This window comes from Canis lupus, chromosome X, assembly GCF_011100685.1.
Source record: "Canis lupus familiaris isolate Mischka breed German Shepherd chromosome X, alternate assembly UU_Cfam_GSD_1.0, whole genome shotgun sequence".
Classification (NCBI taxonomy): Eukaryota; Metazoa; Chordata; class Mammalia; order Carnivora; family Canidae; genus Canis; species Canis lupus.
Genome location: NC_049260.1, coordinates 51986904 through 52005417, shown reverse-complemented (window position 1 = coordinate 52005417; position 18514 = coordinate 51986904). Strand labels below are relative to the sequence as shown.

Sequence of the window (18514 nt, the reverse complement as noted above, 5' to 3'; positions counted from 1 at the left end):
AACATTGTATGTTAACTCTACTGGAATGAAAATAAAGACAATAAAAAAGAAGCAAATGGAGCATTCCAGGGAGAGTTTGCAATTTGTAAAGGTTCTGGATCTGAAATCCTAGGAGTATGGAATGGTTGTTGAGATAGAACTATTTTATGTGAATACTCAAGGAAGCACACTCTGTTTTCAGATACCTGAAAGGTAGGAGTGGATGAACAGAGGTATAGAGTTAGGAAACTGTTGGATATATTAAAAAAACAGTGATTAACTCTGACTTGCTCAAAATATAGGGTACATAAGCAGTACCTCAGATAAGTATTCAACTCTTGATTTCAGCTCAGGTCATGATCTCAGGGTGATGATATTGAGCCCCATATCATGAGCTACACTCAGTGCAGTCTGCTTGAGACTCTCTCTCCCTCTGCCCCTTCCCTGCTCAATAAATAAACAAATAAATAGCTTTAAAAAATATATAGGGTACACAAAACAGAATAGTTGGATACCAGCTACAAAAGCTCTTTTAGTGCAGATTATTGGGTCTTTAAGAGACTAAAGAGTTTGTATTTTAATCATAAATATGTTGAGAATTCTATGGCATTTTAATTTTCTTACCTTTTGAAAAAAATAACATGCGTATGATAGTAAATGTAATCAATGAAATGAAAATGTATGGAAAATACTTAACACCCAAGCCTGCCAGTTTCCTTTCCATAATTATACACTAATATATTTACACTTGATCTTAACCAAAAGGCTGAGAAGTGAGACAATAATATATTAATACAATATAGTAGTATCATTTCCTGGGGCACCTGGGTGGCTTAGTCAGTGAAGCATCTGCCTTCTGCTCAGGTCATGATCCCGGGGTTCTGAGATTGAGCCCTGCATCAGGCTCAAGGAGCCTGCTTTTCCCTCTCCCTTTGCATGCTGCTCCTCCTGCTTATGCATGCTCTCTATCTCTGCCAAATAAATAAATAAATAATCTAAAACATATAATTTCCTGTTTAAAATATAAATGCTTGCATACTCTATACTGTTATGCGTCTTATTGTCATTATTATTTTACTTGCCATGTCTTGAAAATTGTTCCATATCGGTACATATAAAATCACTTCTTTCATTTTCATGGCTGCATGGTATTTTTTTCTAGATATACCATATTTTATTCAATAAGTAGTAGGATGCCCTTGAAGAACTTAGAAAATGGATGTAACCTGACTCGGCCTGTGTTTCAAGAAGTTTACTCTCGCTGACAGGATTGGAGCATTGAGAACTTGGAACAGAGAAGCCAATTGAGAGGATCAATGAGAGAATTTATGTGAAAGCATTTTTCAGCTGTAATACACTATATAAATCTGAGTTATTTTGTCAGAGTTAATGAGTGTCTTGAGCTTAGGATTTCTGACTCCAAATCCTGGCCCTTCTTTCCACATCATGTTATTTGGGCAACAACATCTAGCTTTGCCATCTGTACTTGTGGTAATACTGACAATTAAGATTCTTAAAGTACTTCACTGTTTTCTGAAAGCTTGATATTTTGCTCCTTCCTACACCCTAATGAGGCAGGACACAGCCCTGATTTATAATTGCTAAAGTGACAGTTGAATATTGAAGGCAAATCAGTTAATTGAATAAGAAAAAAGCATAAAGTTGAGAAACAGTCACCTTCATGGGGCCCAGCAGGAAGAAATGAAAATCGGTAAAGATAAAAGAGCTAGAACAGTAATGGTGCAAGAGGTAGTAGGAAAAAACAAAAAAAAATTGTCAAAATATGATGGCATGTAGTTACTCTTCTGTGCATAACACCTAACAGCTTAAAAGTGCTTTCCATTGGAACCTCAAATTCATCCTCAAAAAACAGATAAAAGTTAGAAGTTACTTATCCTTTTCCCTAAAATTTAATAGGAAAAGCAAATAGATGAATGAGCTAGAGAATTATTTATAATGCCCTGTCATGTTATAGTATCTAAATTAGTGCAGTGCTTTACAAGCATGATCTCTTTGAATTATCCTTGTGAGATAGATCCACAGCCTATGTTTCATAGAGAAGAAGACTGAAATTCAGTGTGGTTAAGTGATCTGCCTAGAGTCACACAGTTGATATGTGGCAGAGCTAGGAGTCTGACTTCTGTCTTTCTGATTCCAGAGCCCCAATCATTCCACGTACCATATTGTTGTTATCTGAAACAATGAAAGGGGATATCGTAGAAAGTGAAAGCACATTTATATTGCTTATAGAAGTCCAAACTCACTCAGTTGGAGAGAAAAAATAAGATGCCAAAGCCACAAAAATATGTGGGAGAGGTTCAGAATCCTGTCATAGACCACAGATTAAATTTGACTTTGAATTATGCTGTTCTGGAAAGCTGCAATACATTACATTGCTTGGTAGGTAGGCAGGATGACTGGAGGGGATGGGCAATTCCAGCCATACCATCTGAGAAGAGAACACAAGGAAGATTCTACTAGCTAATTTAAGAGTTAAGGCTGTGACTTCCTTTGCTTTAACCTCTTCAAAGTTTGTAATGAATTGTCTGCAACATAGTAAGTACTTAACATAAATTGATTAAACATATCAAATATGTTCAGCTGGAAGGTAAAAGAATAAGAATTTGAATGTTCTTTTTTTCCTAGACATCCCCTTTCCATTGATTTTGTAGGGAGTCAGTCTTTCTCAACATTGTCTCCATTCATACAATCTCTGTAATGCTTCCATTAAATTATTTAAACATCTGCACCCCATTGGCTATAGAAAAATAGTGTAGCCAGCTTCACCACTCTTAATTGTAGAGTCCAGGACCACAGAAAATCTAGCAAGGGAGAATGAGCTTCTGAACCAGCCTCAAGTGCTTTGGATATAATCTAGGCACAAATCTTGCTCCATACTCAGATCTCATTGATTTCTCTTGCATGAAGGAAGCAAATTCATATAGGAATAAACTTGATTGCTTAAGCCTAGGCCATGCAAGTATTCTAAATAAGGGAAGTCATGGAGTGTCTGTTTTTAATCTCAGAGTACCAGATAAAATAAGAATGGAGTCTTGAGGAGCTCATTAACTGGAGGGCAGGGGATATGCATTTCAGACCCTGTCAAGCCATGAGGTGGGGGCATGATGACATTAGGAAGACTCTTATGAGGTTTGTATGTATGTATGTATATATTTATTTAAATTCAATTAGCCAACACATTAGCCATCATTGGTTTCAGATGTAGAGTTCAGTAATTCATTGGTAGCATGTAACACTCAGTGCTTATCACATCATGTGTCTTCCTTAATGCCCATCACCGAGTTACCTCATCTCCTCACCCATCTCCCCTCCAGCAACCCTCAGTTTCTTTCCCATAGTTAATAGTCTGTCGTATGAGGTTCTTTTTAACAAATCCTCAGTGAATGACCTGGTCATCTGTCAGGCATTGTGATAGTCACCGTGATAAGAAATTAGGGATAAAAAAAGATACTAAAAAACCCACAGAAACATATTTATAAATACGGAGAACAAACTGGTGGTTTCCAGAGAGGAGGGGAGTGAGTAGATGGGTAAAATAGATGAAGGAGATTAAGAGGTGCAAATTTCCAGTTATAAAATAATTAAGTCAGGTGTATAAAAAGTACAGCATAGGGAATAGAGTCAGTAATATTATAACAACATTGTATGGTTACAGATGGTAAATTCACTTATTGTGGTGAGAATTGTGTAATGTTTAGAATTGCCAATTCACTTTGTTGTACACCTAACTAATTGCCAATTCACTTTGTTGTACACCTAACTAATATAACAGTGTATGCCAAGTATACTTCAATGAAAAAGGTGGAATTTAAGAAACAAAACAAATGAGCAAAGTGGAAAAAAAGATAAAGGCAAACCAAGAAATATACTCTTAATTATAGAGAACAAACTGATGGTTACCAGAAAGGAGGTGGGGGGGGGTGTTAAATAGGTGATAAGGATTATGGAATACACTTGTTGTGATGATGATCAGGTGTTGTATGGAAGTGTTGAATCACTATATTGTACATCTGAAACTAACATTACACTGTATGTCAACTAACTGGAATTTAAATAAAAACTAAATAAAAAGAGATATACCTCAGAGAGCTCACACCAGGAAAGGCAAAACTGAGAGTCAAATTCTAACTGAGAGTCAAATTCTGACTGAGTCTGGGATGATGGCCTCCTGTAGAAATTGGTTTTTGAACTGAGTCTTGAAGAATGAGATGTTTAAGGATTTGGGAAATAGCTGCAAGGAATGGTGGGAGCAGGGTTGCTGAGGTGAGAGTTGGCATAATTCACTTCAGATGATAATGACTAAGCCCATGTGGCCTGGTGAGTAGGGAAAATGTTTTTTTACAGAAGGCTGACTAGGCTGTAATTGCCCTCTGATCAGAGAGCACCCTTAGCCAAAAGGTAAGACCTTCAGAGAGGCCATGAGGAAAAAAAACCTCTGTTTTACAAACCAAATAAATATAAACTCTACAATCATGCTAAGAATTCTAGAAAAGCAGAGACCACCTGGTCAAGTCTCTCTACTTGGCAGGTAAGGAAACAGGCCCAGAGAGGGAAAAGGAATTGCTGAAGGTAACACAGCAACTCTGAAGCAGAGCCAATGCTAGAACCTAATCCTTTGAGTTTAGTTTTAGGTTTAGACACTCTATGAATAAAAAATTGTGAAAAGAATAATATTGTCAAAGATTATTTATAGAAATCATCTAGTAGAGTAATTGACATATGGTAGCTACTAAATAGACTGTGTAGCATGGTGGTTAAGAGCAAACACATCCTAAAGCCAAACTGCTTCTTTGAGTCCTGGCTCTGTCATTTTCTATTTGTAAGATTATGGGCATTTGTACCTCATTTTGATGGTTATCATGAGAATTAAGTTATTAAATTATTTACTGGGACGCCTGGGTGGCTCAGTAGTTGAGCATCTGTCTTCAGCTCAGGTAGTGATCCCGGAGTCCTAGGATTGATTGAGTTTCACATTGGTCTCCACACAGGGAGCCTGCTTCTCCCTCTGCCGGTGTCTCTGCCTCTGTGTGTGTGTGTGTGTGTGTGTGTGTGTGTGTGTCATGAAAAAATAAATAAAATCTTAAAAAAATAATTTACTATCTGTAAGGTGCTTAGAAAAGTGCCTGACATAAAATTACTATGTAAATATCTGATAATAAATGCATTTTAAAAATTCCTTTTATTTATCCACTATTGCTGCCACTCAGAGGATGATTTCAGAGGGAAACTACAAAGCAGTTCTACCTCATCTCTTTCCTATCACTGTGCTTTAATTCTTGCTCTTCTAAATACAGAAACATAGAACCTCAGAGTGTTGGAGCTGGAGGAGTCCTTAAGAAGCCTTTCAGGCTCTTTTTGTTTCAGAGAGGGGATAGGTGGTATTACATAGGCTTAAGACAATGTACTTTGTGTTAAAATGTCCAAGGTTCATGTTCCAGCTGTTCTATGTTCTATTACCTCTGTGTCTTGATTACCTAATTTATAAGAGATTGATAAAAATAGTCCCTCTCAGAGGGTATGTGAGGATTAAATGATAGAATGCATATAATACGATTAGCTCATGACTACCCTATCAGAAGTGCTAGGTAAATGGTAGCTGCTATTATTTTTAACTGATATATAATATCATGGTTATAATAGTGACTTGGGTACAAAGCTGATGCTCAAACACATGCCTTCTAAATTCTGACAGCAAGATATTTATCCTGAGGAATACTCCGGGGCACATAACCACATTTACTCCTGGCGACTCATTCTCCAGCTGATTGAAGGTGAGGAAACCTCTTATTATAATTCAGTTATATAATCATTGTGATGATACAGCTCTTAGAGGATCCAGGAAGTGAGGTTCCCAATCTACCTATTAGATCTCATCCTCCGTTAACTCCTATTTCCAAAGTGTTACACCATTTACAGTGTTTGTTCATCTCTATTTTCTCATCCAGGTTTTAAAAACCAGACTGTGGGATGGTCAGAGATAGGTACTCCTAATTTACAAGTCAGAAAATAAAGCTCAGAGAAGTAAAGTGATTTCTCAAAATCACACAACATATTAGTAACAGAGGTGACTCCCAAACCCAGAACTTATTCCAGTTTAGTGTTCTTTACCCTATGGGATCCTGATTAAATCCCCCAGTTTTAAATGAACACTTAATTTTAGCCTTTAGCCTGTCAAGTGGTAATATATGAGTATATAAGGAAGTAAAGTTTGGTATATAGAGAGAAATAGGATACCTGGTCTAGACTTAGAAATAAAGAACGTTTGAACTCTGCTATCAAAACCAGTATCAAACTATGGAGAAATGTTATCTCCTTTTATCTCTATTTTGTGAACAGGAGAGGGATTTGGGTGAAAAGAGCTATGTGGGATGTAGAATGTTGCTCTGCAGATCAGAAGATCCAGGCTATGAAATAGGCCTAAAACTGGACAAATCTTAGAGCAGCTACAACAGATTCCCTACCTTTGGACGAGTCAATAGATAGGTGTTTGTAATCTTTGGTGAATCACAGTGAAAACCTCATCCCTTCTTTCAGCCTCTGCTTTGCCAGCTGTCCATCTCACAACCTCATATTTTATCCATCTCTATGTCATTATCCTGAGGTTTAATAGGTTGGTACTGCATGATCAGGTGTTCAGTCCTAAAAGAGTAATGGAGCTAGGCTGCTGCCTCCACACAGCTATAATACCTCAGCAAATTAAAGATGAGAGAAATAACTTTCACATCTTTTAGACCAACTCCAAAGCATAAAGAAGTCACATTTTCTTCCTACCCTCTGATTGATGTCCTTTGTCAACCATGGCCTATCTCCAACAGGTTAGTTCAAAAAAGAATGGCACATTGAGGGATGTTTTCTCTGGTGCAATCTGAGTCATGCAAACCAGCTTCTGTTTCCTCAGAGGAGGCTTCTGAGTGGGCTGGGGAATCCTGACTTGGCAATCTACTTTGCCTCTGGCCATAAACATGCCTCTAGACATTATGCTAAGTGAAATAAGCCAGGCACAGAAAGACAAATATTGCATAATATCATTGGTGTGTGGAATGCAAAATAGTCAAACTATTTTAGAAGCAGAGGGTAGAATGGTGGTTATCAGGAACTGTGGGATGAAAGAAATGGGAAATATTAGTCAAAACCTACAACATTTTGTTATACAAGATAAAAAGGTCCTGGAAATATACTCTATAGCATAATGTCCATAGTTACCAGTACTGTGTTGCTTAAAAATTTTCTACGAGGGTAGGTATCCTATTAAATGTTATCACAATATAACAACAACAACAATAATAGTATTACTAAATGAGAAGGCAGGAAGAAAGTTTTGGAGGTGATGAATAGGTTTATGGCATAGATTGTGGTGAGGGTTTCATGTGTTATGCATATATCCAAAATTATCATGTTGTAAATACTAATTATATAAAGCTTTTTGTATGCCAAAAAATAAAAATAAAAAAATAAACATGCCTCTAAAGCTCCAGGAGTAGGAAGGAAGGAACTTTGTGGTGGCTTTTGTCTGAACCCAGTGACAGAATTCAGAAAGTTCTCAGTGTCTTGGAGTGGTTGTGCAGAGCAAAATCAACCCCGTCGGACACATTTCATTGGCTCGACAGGAGTCACTAAAATATAATACACAAGAACAGACCTCAGCTAGTTTTTTAACTATAGCATTAAAGTTTTCCTTATATCTTGGACATCCTTTCACTCAGTCTAGACTCTCATTTATTAAAGGTTTAATTAATCAAGGAAGACCAATCTTTCTGAAATCCTCTCTGCAATGGTAGGTAAAGGGAATGAGGGATCATCCCACTGAGGCCAGTTAGGAAGGCTTCACTTATTTTAAATCCCCCAAATTCCTTATTCTTTTGGAAGATGGGCATGACATTTGTGGGAAAATTACCTTGACAAAAATTCCTTAGAAGGATATCTGCATTATTGGCTTCTATTAAACAATGTGAGATGAGTTCTGATTGATCATGATTCTGACCTTAAGCCTCAGCATTATCCAGGCCTAGAGTGATAGCATGTGGAAAAGTCTTAGACCCTTATTCCAGGATCAGAAAACACATGGTCTACCTTTGGCAGAGTAAGTAGGAAAAAGTTTAAATTTCCAAATTCCTTCAATGCCTTCAGTCACAAGCCTCATTATATAAAAACCCCATGACTTGCTCCAAGTCATGACTAGAAAACAATTTTGTGGAGGGGGAAACTCAGGTGGGAAGGGACAGTGGTTCCAGATCTCTAACACTGTCTTCTGGAAAGTTGTCTTTTTCACTTTAGTTATTTACCCTGAGAATTCCTCAGTGTAAATCCCAGAAATGCCCAGATTTACCCTTTAGAAAAGTTTTCTATTTATCAAGGAAAAGGAGTGAGGGTGGATAGTAGGGAAATTCATCAAAAGAGAAGAATGGACAAATCAAGAGCTAATGATACACTCTTGGATATTTTAGACCATGTAATTTAAGATCAAGGAGATGGTAGAAATCCTTCATATGGAATTTGTGCATTACATTTGCTGATTGTACAGCTGATATGTTCTGCTAGTCCCTTTGGGATATAGACTTTGTCGGCCAATTGAGGGCATACAAAGAGTAACTACAAATTTTATTGTCACCACTTCTCTGTCCCCCTCTTGAGGGTCAGAATCTTGGCCAGTACTTTGTCCATGCCAAGCATGAGTTGTGCAACCCAGGACAGGAAAATAGAAAGCTCATATGATTGTTCTGAATTATTATGTACTTCATTCATTTCTACATTACGAGTGCCTAGAATAGTCTTTGGCATATAGTAGGTGCTCTGGAAATGTTTATTGGTTAGATAACTGCTTAAATAAATATTTCTCAGTGCTATCTCTGCCAAGGATAAAAGATTAATTTTTTCTCAGAGTAACTTCTCACCACCACCTCAACCTTTTATATGCCAAAGTTTTTCCATCTGCCACAAAGAAGAGAGGACTCAAAGATAAGGATGGAGAAAAACATGGGTGGGCCATAATGTAGTCCAACTCAGAATAATTCAGATAGTTAATTAGATCATTTACAGAGTGCAAATTATACTAGTGAAAAAAAACTCCTATAATTTTCAATTCAGTTTACACTCACTTTCTTCTTCCCTAAAACATCAAATAGGAGGAAAATACCAATCTTGAAATTTTGCCTGCATAGCTGACATTCCCTAGGTTTTTTGCCCTGTTTAATGACCCAGGCTTGGAGTCTGATCCACTCTCTAACCAAGTCTTGCAGACATCTAAAGCATTTTGTAAAGAGTTAATTGCATAGAATGCAAAATTTAAAAGCTGAAAAAGACGTTAGAAATGACAGACCCTAATCTTTTCCTTTTATTGGTAGGGACACTGAGACCCAAAAATGGTGATATTGGTAACCTGATGTGTTGACTTCCAGACTAGTGTTCTTCACATGACACTACATGATTTTCTGATTTTTCAGTGTTGGTCAATTCTACATAGGACTCCTACCACCACCACTGTAAGGTTATATAATGCAGTTGCTTGGATTGGAGACACCGTATATCTGAAAAAAAATCTCTGCTACTTTTGAGAACTGTCTCAACTGCAAATTGTAAGTTTCATTTTGGCCCAAAATGTGCTGCTGGTGTGCTCTTATGGAAGGGCCAGAACCCTTAGGGAAGTAACAGAGCCTGAGACAGGTGTGCTAGGGCATGTTTGCACAGTATCCTCTCCCACACATTTTGTTGGAACAGAGGCCACAGGCCAACTACATGTTAGTGAAGCTATACAGAATAAATAGGGCTCCCAGGTCCTGCACTCGGAAGAAGTATGAACAGGTTGAAAAGAAACCAGGCTGTGGAAGAATAAAAATTGTAATTAAAGATGAGAAAAAGCCTTTAGAGCAAATAAGGGCACTGGCCTTATAGGATCTATATTTCTGATCTTGGCTTTGTCTCTGTTGGCCATCCTTTGTTAAGTCACTTAACTTATTTGACTTCCGTCTTCTCATCTGTAAAATGAGGATAATTAGATTACATTCAACTATTTTAATGAAACCATGAAAGTTACTTTCAAGCAGTGATAGTATTATGCAAAATCTCTTTGTGACCAGACTTGTATTTTTCAAATCCTTGCATCAAGTAACTCTAGTAGAATATTTCACTAATTTTACTCAAATAAATGTAAGAAAGGAAAGCATGGGATGGTGAAAGAGTGATTGTATGCTTTCTTCAAATCTAAATATAGTCTGAAACAGTGGTTTTCAAACATACTGATCTTCATACTGGCTGATCAGAATCACAAAGGAAGTGTCTAAAAAATCCATATGCTTGGGATCCATCTTGAATCTGAGGTTGAAGGGAGAAGAGAGTATGAATTAGGCAGGACATCTGTAATTTTAAGAAAGAATCCCTAGGACATTCTCATAATCGACTAAATTTGAAAACTACTGATACAGGATATCAAATTAGTGATGTATAGTAGAAAAAGTCCAGACTCTAACTCCAGAAGACTGATTTCAAGTATTGACCTGGAGCAAATCATTTTCCTTCTCAGAGTCTTCATTTTCTCATAAAGATAGAGATATCTACCTCCTGAGGTTACTGTGGGAATTAGGGGACGTGATCTAGGTAATGTAGCAGACACAGTTTATCACTTGTAGTAGGCATTCAAGAGTGCTTTTCTTCTTTTTCTTCTTTGGCCTGGTTTGTCATAAGCAAGATCCTATTTGTTTAGCTCATTCTGCATGCTTCTCAGTGCTGAAGGTTGAGAGGATGGAGAACTGTGAAAAAAGGAGCTGCTTAATAACTGCTTTGTTTTAGTCAGATCAGAGATCTTTAAGTAAAATAAAATTTATTGTGAGGCTATAGGAGGCCTAACACAGAAGAAGTGAACTTAAGAAACAAAAGAGATTGAGATCTCTGGAATTGAGACTGAGATAATTGGAATTCGTAAATGAACATTCATTAGTATAATTCAGCTACTCTACTTTTTTTCAGTTCCATTACCAATTGACTCCCTCATAACTTTAGCTTTAACAGAGTACACTCTAACTTTCCTGCACCAACTTAACCTGGTGACTTTCAGTTCTAGCTCTTACTACTAGTTGCTTATTTCTTTTTCATATCTTTTAGTTCTAATAAGAGAGTAACAAGAAGAATCTGATTGGCTCAGTTAATTTTTTGTGACAAACCAAACAGGTCGTAAGTTCTAGGCCAGCCTAAGATTGATTGCCTTTGAGTCAGAATCAGTGATGGTGGAGTCATTTGGAATAAAGCATGGTAATCTAGGCTTTAGGAGCACTTTATTTTGGAAGGAGATACAGTTTAGACTGGTAACATAACACAGGACCTGACATAATATTATGATCTGGGGATGAACAATTGAACAGATATGAGCAGGAACCTGGCAGTGGATGTATACTGATTGTGTAGGTTAACTCCATGGATCTCTGCTTTGGACAGTGGTATAGGTAACCAATAGTAAGCTTACCTATTGCCTGGACATTGTAGAGCCATCCATTCTCTGGACTTTGGATCTCAACTAGTGACAATGATAACAAGGAGAATGTCTACACAATGGAATTTCCTGCCTGCATTGCGTAACAATCCACAATGTTTAAGACAATTCACTTCCATTATCTTCTTTGAGTTTCAAAACAGCACTATGTGAAGGATGGATACTTCCCTTTACAGGTGAAGAAACTGAGGTAAGGAAAGAAGCATCTCACAGTTAAGAGGTAGGAGTCAAACCTGATCTGTCTGCCTCTTTATTCCATACTGTCACCATTGTTACTCAAGCTTTGGTCTTCCTCATAAATCCAAGAAAATTTGATGACGCATGCCACTTCTTTTTACAGATGGGAACACTGGGGCATAATAGGTCACCTGGACTAGGTCTATACTGACAAACCGAGGCAGGTAATTGAATATTTTTTCAGGAAAATTCAGGTGAAGTTCCCACTTTCACAAAGGTGCATACCAAGAAGGAGAGGTGATCCAAAAGAACTTTGCTACTCTTTTAAAACGTTTTTCTATTTATGCAAACCTAGTTTTCATAAAGTTCTTGCATGTGTTGGCTTACATGAGCTTTACAACAGCCCTATAAAACTGCTTTATAACTTCTGTTTTAGAAATGAAGAAATTGGGGGATGCCTGGGTGGTTCAGTGGTTTAGCACCTGCCTTTGGCCCAGGGTCATGATCCTGGAGTCCCAGAATCGAGTCCCACATCAGGCTCCCTGCATGGAGCTTGCTTCTCCCTCTGCCTGTGTCTCTGCCTCTCTCTTTCTGTCTCTCTCTCTCTGTCTCTCTCTGTCTCTCTGTGTGTGTGTGTCTCTCATGAATAAATAAATAAAATCTTAAAAAAAAAAGAAATGAAGAAATTGAGACCTATAGAAGCCACATGACTTTCTTGTTAAACACAGATTGCAGGACCATACTCCCAAAGATTTTGATCAGTAGGTTTAGGTGGGAGTAGAAAATGTGCATTTTTAATAAGAACTTTAGGTAATGCTGGCTCACGAGGCCACAATTTAAGAACCGCTGTTATAGACAAAGCATTGGTTTAATGATTGGTTTATGGCCTCGAGATTTCAGGTCACTAAGATAAAATCAGTTAAAGAAACCTGGATATTTAAGGACCTAAGCAGTCTCTGTGAACGTTAGCTGATGTCACATACTACCTTTGTCTCCTCCATAGTCCATAGAAAAGAGTGATGAAGACATAGCCCTTGGAGTCAGATTGATTTGGTATATCTTCACAGCTATGTGATTTCAAGAGTCATATATCCTCTATATGCCTGTTTCTTCATTTCCAAAATGATGGTAATGAAGTAGTTTCATAGGACTGTTGTGAAGCTCACATAATCCAACACATGCAAGAACTTTTTAAAGACTAGAAGGTTGCATCCTTCTAGTTGAAAAACATTAAAGTTCTTCTAGATAGCCTCTCCTTTTTGGCATTTCAATATCCTTTGGCAGGCAGGCAGGTCTGCAAGTGACTATGGAGAAGCCAACATGGACTCTACAGGTATTTATTCACCCCTATTGAACACTAGCTAAAAATACTTTTAATCTGATGCCTCTAACAGTCAAACTGCTCTCATTCTTAGATCCTGAGAAAAGCAGATGGCCCCGCAGATCTTACCACCCAGTCTTCATCCTTTGAAGATTGAGTCATTGAAGGAAATTAGCAGTTCCTTAAGAGGTAGGCAGCAGATACAACCTTTTGCACTGTGCCAAACTGTTCTCTGCTAAAAAGTCTAATGGAAAAAAATTAAAAAATTAAAAAATATAAAGTCTAATGGAGAAGTTACCAAACTGGGAATCAGGAAAGCTGGATCATATATCATGTTCTGCAACTGACACACTGTGTAATCTTGTAAAGATTACTCCTGCTCTCTAGGCCTTAACATTTTCTCTCTAACAGGAAGTAGGTACTCAGATTTCATTAGTCTTGAAGGGCCCTTCAAGACCTGAATTCTAAGATCATCAAGACAATAGACCTTGTTCCTAGTCTTGGCTATATGTCTTTGCTCACTATGAGACCTTGGGACATCATTACTCATCTCTGAACTTAATTTTGTGACCTATAACCTTGAGAATAATTATAAACCATGCCCTAACTCCCTCCTAATGTTTATGTCAAGAATCAAATATATAATATTCAAAACTTATTCGGATATCTTATGTGATAAATATCCAGAATATATTTTAAAAAGTGTATAACTCAACAACAAATTGACTGATTAAAATGAACAAAAGAGGAGGATGTGACTCGGCAGGAGAAGATGGCGACCGTGTGGGATGAGGCTGAGCAAGATGGAATCGGGGAGGAGGTGCTCAAGATGTCCACAGAAGAGATTATCCAGCGCACACGGCTGCTGGACAGTGAGATCAAGATCATGAAGAGTGAAGTGTTGCGAGTTACCCATGAACTTCAGGCCATGAAAGACAAGATCAAAGAGAACAGTGAGAAAATCAAAGTGAACAAGACCTTGCCATATCTTGTCTCCAACGTCATCGAGCTTTTAGATGTTCATCCCAATGACCAAGAAGAGGATGGTGCCAATATTGACCTGGATTCTCAGAGGAAGGGTAAATGTGCAGTGATCAAAACCTCTACACGACAGACATACTTCTTGCCTGTGATTGGGTTGGTGGATGCTGAAAAGCTAAAGCCAGGAGATTTGGTGGGTGTGAACAAAGACTCCTATCTGATCCTGGAGACCCTGCCCACAGAGTATGACTCACGGGTGAAGGCCATGGAGGTGGATGAGAGGCCCACGGAACAATATAGTGACATCGGGGGCCTGGATAAGCAGATTCAGGAGCTGGTGGAGGCTATTGTCTTGCCAATGAACCACAAGGAGAAGTTCGAGAACTTGGGGATCCAGCCTCCAAAAGGGGTGTTGATGTATGGCCCCCCAGGTACAGGGAAGACGCTGCTGGCCCGGGCTTGCGCTGCACAAACCAAGGCTACCTTCCTGAAGCTGGCTGGCCCCCAGCTGGTGCAGATGTTCATTGGGGATGGTGCCAAGCTGGTCCGGGATGCCTTTGCCCTGGCCAAGGAGAAAGCGCCATCCATTATCTTCATTGATGAGCTGGATGCCACTGGCACTAAGCGCTTTGACAGTGAGAAGGCCGGAGATCGGGAGGTGCAGAGGACAATGTTGGAGCTTCTGAACCAGCTGGATGGGTTCCAACCCAACACTCAAGTAAAGGTCATTGCAGCCACCAACAGGGTGGACATCCTCGACCCTGCACTGCTCCGCTCAGGCCGTCTGGACCAGAAGATTGAATTCCCAATGCCCAACGAGGAGGCCCGGGCCAGAATCATGCAGATCCACTCCCGCAAGATGAATGTCAGTCCTGATGTGAACTACGAGGAGCTGGCCCGCTGTATGGATGACTTCAATGGGGCCCAGTGCAAGGCCGTGTGTGTGGAGGCGGGCATGATCGCGCTGCGCAGGGGTACCACGGAGCTCACGCATGAGGACTACATGGAAGGCATCCTAGAGGTGCAGGCCAAGAAGAAAGCCAACCTGCAGTACTACGCCTAGGAGGTTGCTCCCCACACCTGCTCCCTGGTCTGGTGCTGGTTAAAATTCAAAATAAAAGATGGTTTCAGGTCCCTAAAAAAAAAAAAATGAGCAAAAGATTTGAATAAACATTTCTCCAAAGTTATAGAAATAGCTAATATCACATCCAAAGATGCTTAACATTATTAATTAGGAAAATGAAATCAAAAGCACAGTAAAATACCACCTCACAGCCATTAGAATAGCTACTATAAAAATCAGAAAATAATAAGTGTTGGCAAGGTTGTGGAGAAAGTAGAATCCTTTTGCACTGTTGGTGAGATTGTAAAATTGTGCAGTCACTATTGAAAACAGTTCCTCAAAAAATTAAAAAAAAAATAGAAATACCAGATGATCCACCAATTCCAATTCTGGGTATATATCCAAAAGAATCAAATCAGTTTTTCAAAACTGAAAAATATTTTAAAAATCTGGGAATCTAGTGTGAAGTGGTTCAAGATGACAGCATATAAAGATACAGAACTCACATCCTCCCGTGAACACAAGTTTACAAATACATATAAATATTTTCTTCTGAAAAAGACCTAAAAATGGATGAACAGACCCTCCACAACAAATCATAAAAAGACAGCATCAGAACAGGTTCGAAAGGCAGAGATATACTCTCACCAAAGACAAAGAAACAAACAAAAAACTTCCCAGGTGCAGCAGTCCACAATAGGGAGAAATCTTATGAATATGGAACTTTTTCCTGAGAAATAAGGAGTCTGTGTTTCACATCAGGCATCTCAATCAATAAATCCTACATAAGAGAAACAGCTCCCAAATTATCCGCCTTTGAAAACCAATAGGGATTATATCCAGGAACTTCATAGAAATGTAGAGAATGGAGAACGTACTTTTACAGGGTTCACTCACAGACTAGCCTACCCTGAGACCAAGAACAAAATTACCAGTTTGAAAAGCTCCTGGATCATATGTGAAGGAGACCTATTTACTAATGTTAAAAGTATCTATTGGAGAGGCAGAAATATGTTCACACTCACTCTGGGGACAGAGATACTTTTAATTTTTTTTTTTATGATAGTCACACACAGAGAGAGAGGCAGAGACACAGGCAGAGGGAGAAGCAGTCTCCATGCACCGGGAGCCCGACGTGGGATTCGATCCCGGGTCTCCAGGATCGCGCCCTGGGCCAAAGGCAGGCACCAAACCACTGCGCCACCCAGGGATCCCTGGGGACAGAGATACTGATGGGTGTCATTTTTGTGATCTCATTCTAATTGCTAATACTGGCACTGGTGGGTGCTATTTTGTAACTCTTCCTCTAACCTGTTAGCCCTGGATCGTGTGCCCCACTGAAGGATCCATTCATCCCAAGCTGCTGTCATATCCCATGCTGGGCAAATTGAGAGCCCCACCCACACCATTCCAAAGCCACATGCCACATCTGTGCTGGGCAAGAGCCTTGCCCTACCCTCTACCACAGCCCTGGCTCCAATACAACAGGTGAGCACATGTTGCTCACACAGAGGATGCCCCTTGAGCATCTGGCTCTGGTGACTGAAGGGGATAAGGCTTCTGAGCTCCATGGGACATCTATACAAGACCTCTTCTTCAAGACTGGGAGAGGTAGTTGAATTTTCTAATACACAGAATCAAACACCAAGAGCCAAGCAAAATGAGGAGGCAGAGGAATATGTTTCAAATGAAAGAACAAGACAGACTCTCTGAAAAAGACCTTAATGAAGCTTATCTCTGGATAAGCAATCTACCTGATAAAGAGTTCAAGGTAATGGTCATAAAGATGCTCACCAAACTTAGGAGAAGAATGGACAAACACAGTAAGAACTTCAAAAAGAGATATAAAGTAGAAGAAAGTACCAAAAAGAAGTCATCAAGCTGAAGAATATAATTACTAAACACACACAAAAAAATACTCTAGAGGCCTTAACAGCATATTGGATGCAGCAGGAGAATGGATCATGAGCTGGAAAATAAAAGAATGAAACTCACCCAGGCGGAACTGCAACAGGAAAAAAATAAGTTCACAATACCTTAAAAGACCTTTGGAACAACATCAACAGAAATAAATTTAAAAAAACATTGTTACAAGGGTCCCAGAAGAAGAGAGAATGGGCCAGAAGTCTTTTTAAGAATAAATAGTAATAATAAATAATAAATAAAAGAAAATGAATTTACCTCCCCTGGGGAAAGAAATAGGCATCCAGATGGAGGAAGCCCAAAGACTTACAAATATGATAATCTGAAGAGATCTACATCAACACACAGTGTAATTGAAATGGTAAACATTAAATATAGACCATCTTAAAAACACCAAAACAAACAAAACAGCATCACCACCACCACCAACAAAAACTATGTGTTATATGCAAGGAAAGACACTATAAGGCTCTCAACAGATTTTTCAGTACAAACTTTGTAGTCCAAAAGAGAGTAGTATGATATATTCAAACTGCTGAAAGGAAAAGAAAAATCCAACTAAGTGGTTCCTGCCTGGCAAAGTTGAAGGACAGATTGAGTCTTTCAGATAACTAAAGGAGTTTCAGCACTAAACCAGCATTACAAAAAATGTGAAAGGAACTTTGTAAAGCTGAAAAGAAATGGCACCAATTAATAACAAAAAATGTGCAAAAGTAAAAATCTCACTGGGAGAGATAAATATATAATAACGATAGTGGATCAATCGCTTATAAAACGTATAAATTCAAAAGACAAAAGTAGTAAAATTAACTAAAACTGTAATAATTGAGGGATACATAAAATAAAAAACATATAAAATGTGAAATCAATAATATAAAATGTGAGGGGGGAGTAAAAATGTAATGTTTTGGAATGTGTTCAAATTTAAGTTCCTAATGGGTGACGGGCACTGAGGGGGGCACTTGACGGGATGAGCACTGGGTGTTATTCTGTATGTTGGTAAATTGAACACCAATAAAAAATAAATTTATTATTTAAAAAAGGGGAAAAAACAAATTTAAGTTCCTAGCAACTTAAAACTGACCATTATATACATAGAATGTTACATGCAAACCTCATCATAACCACAAAGGAAAAATTTACAGTAAATACACAATAGAAAATGAGAAAGGAATGTAAACATAATACTAAAGGAAACTATCAAACCACAAGGGAATACAGAAAGAAAAAATGAAACAGAATGGAGCTATTAAAAGGCCAAAAAACAATGAACAAAAGAGCAGTAAGTACATACCTATCAATAATAACTTCATGTGTAAATAGACTAAATTCTCTAAAAGACATCAAGTGGCTAAACAAGTTAAAAGTTATGACCTATCTATATGCTTCCTATAAGATACTCACTTCAGAAGTAAGGACACACACAAACTGAAAGTACAGAGATGGAGAAAATATTCCATAGAAATAGAAATAAAAAGAAAGTTGGTGAAACCATCATCATACCAGACAAAAAGACTTTTTTCTTTTTCTATTTTATTTAAGTTCAATTAGTCAAAATATACTGCATCAT

General features: G+C 38.4%; 1 protein-coding gene across 1 annotated transcript; it reads left to right on the top strand.

Annotated features, from left to right (window-relative positions):
* The first annotated feature begins 13734 nt into the window (after positions 1 to 13734).
* On the top strand, positions 13735 to 15097 carry LOC100687152 (26S proteasome regulatory subunit 6A-like). Its single transcript, XM_038586520.1, has one exon. It carries the CDS (start codon positions 13750 to 13752, stop codon positions 15019 to 15021), a length of 1272 nt encoding a protein of 423 aa, XP_038442448.1. The 5' UTR covers positions 13735 to 13749; the 3' UTR covers positions 15022 to 15097.
* Positions 15098 to 18514: the final 3417 nt, after the last annotated feature.

Bases quoted from the DNA above. Each gene is read 5' to 3' on its own strand.
- LOC100687152 (XM_038586520.1), top strand. From the start codon at position 13,750: ATGGCGACCGTGTGGGATGAGGCTGAGCAAGATGGAATCGGGGAGGAG.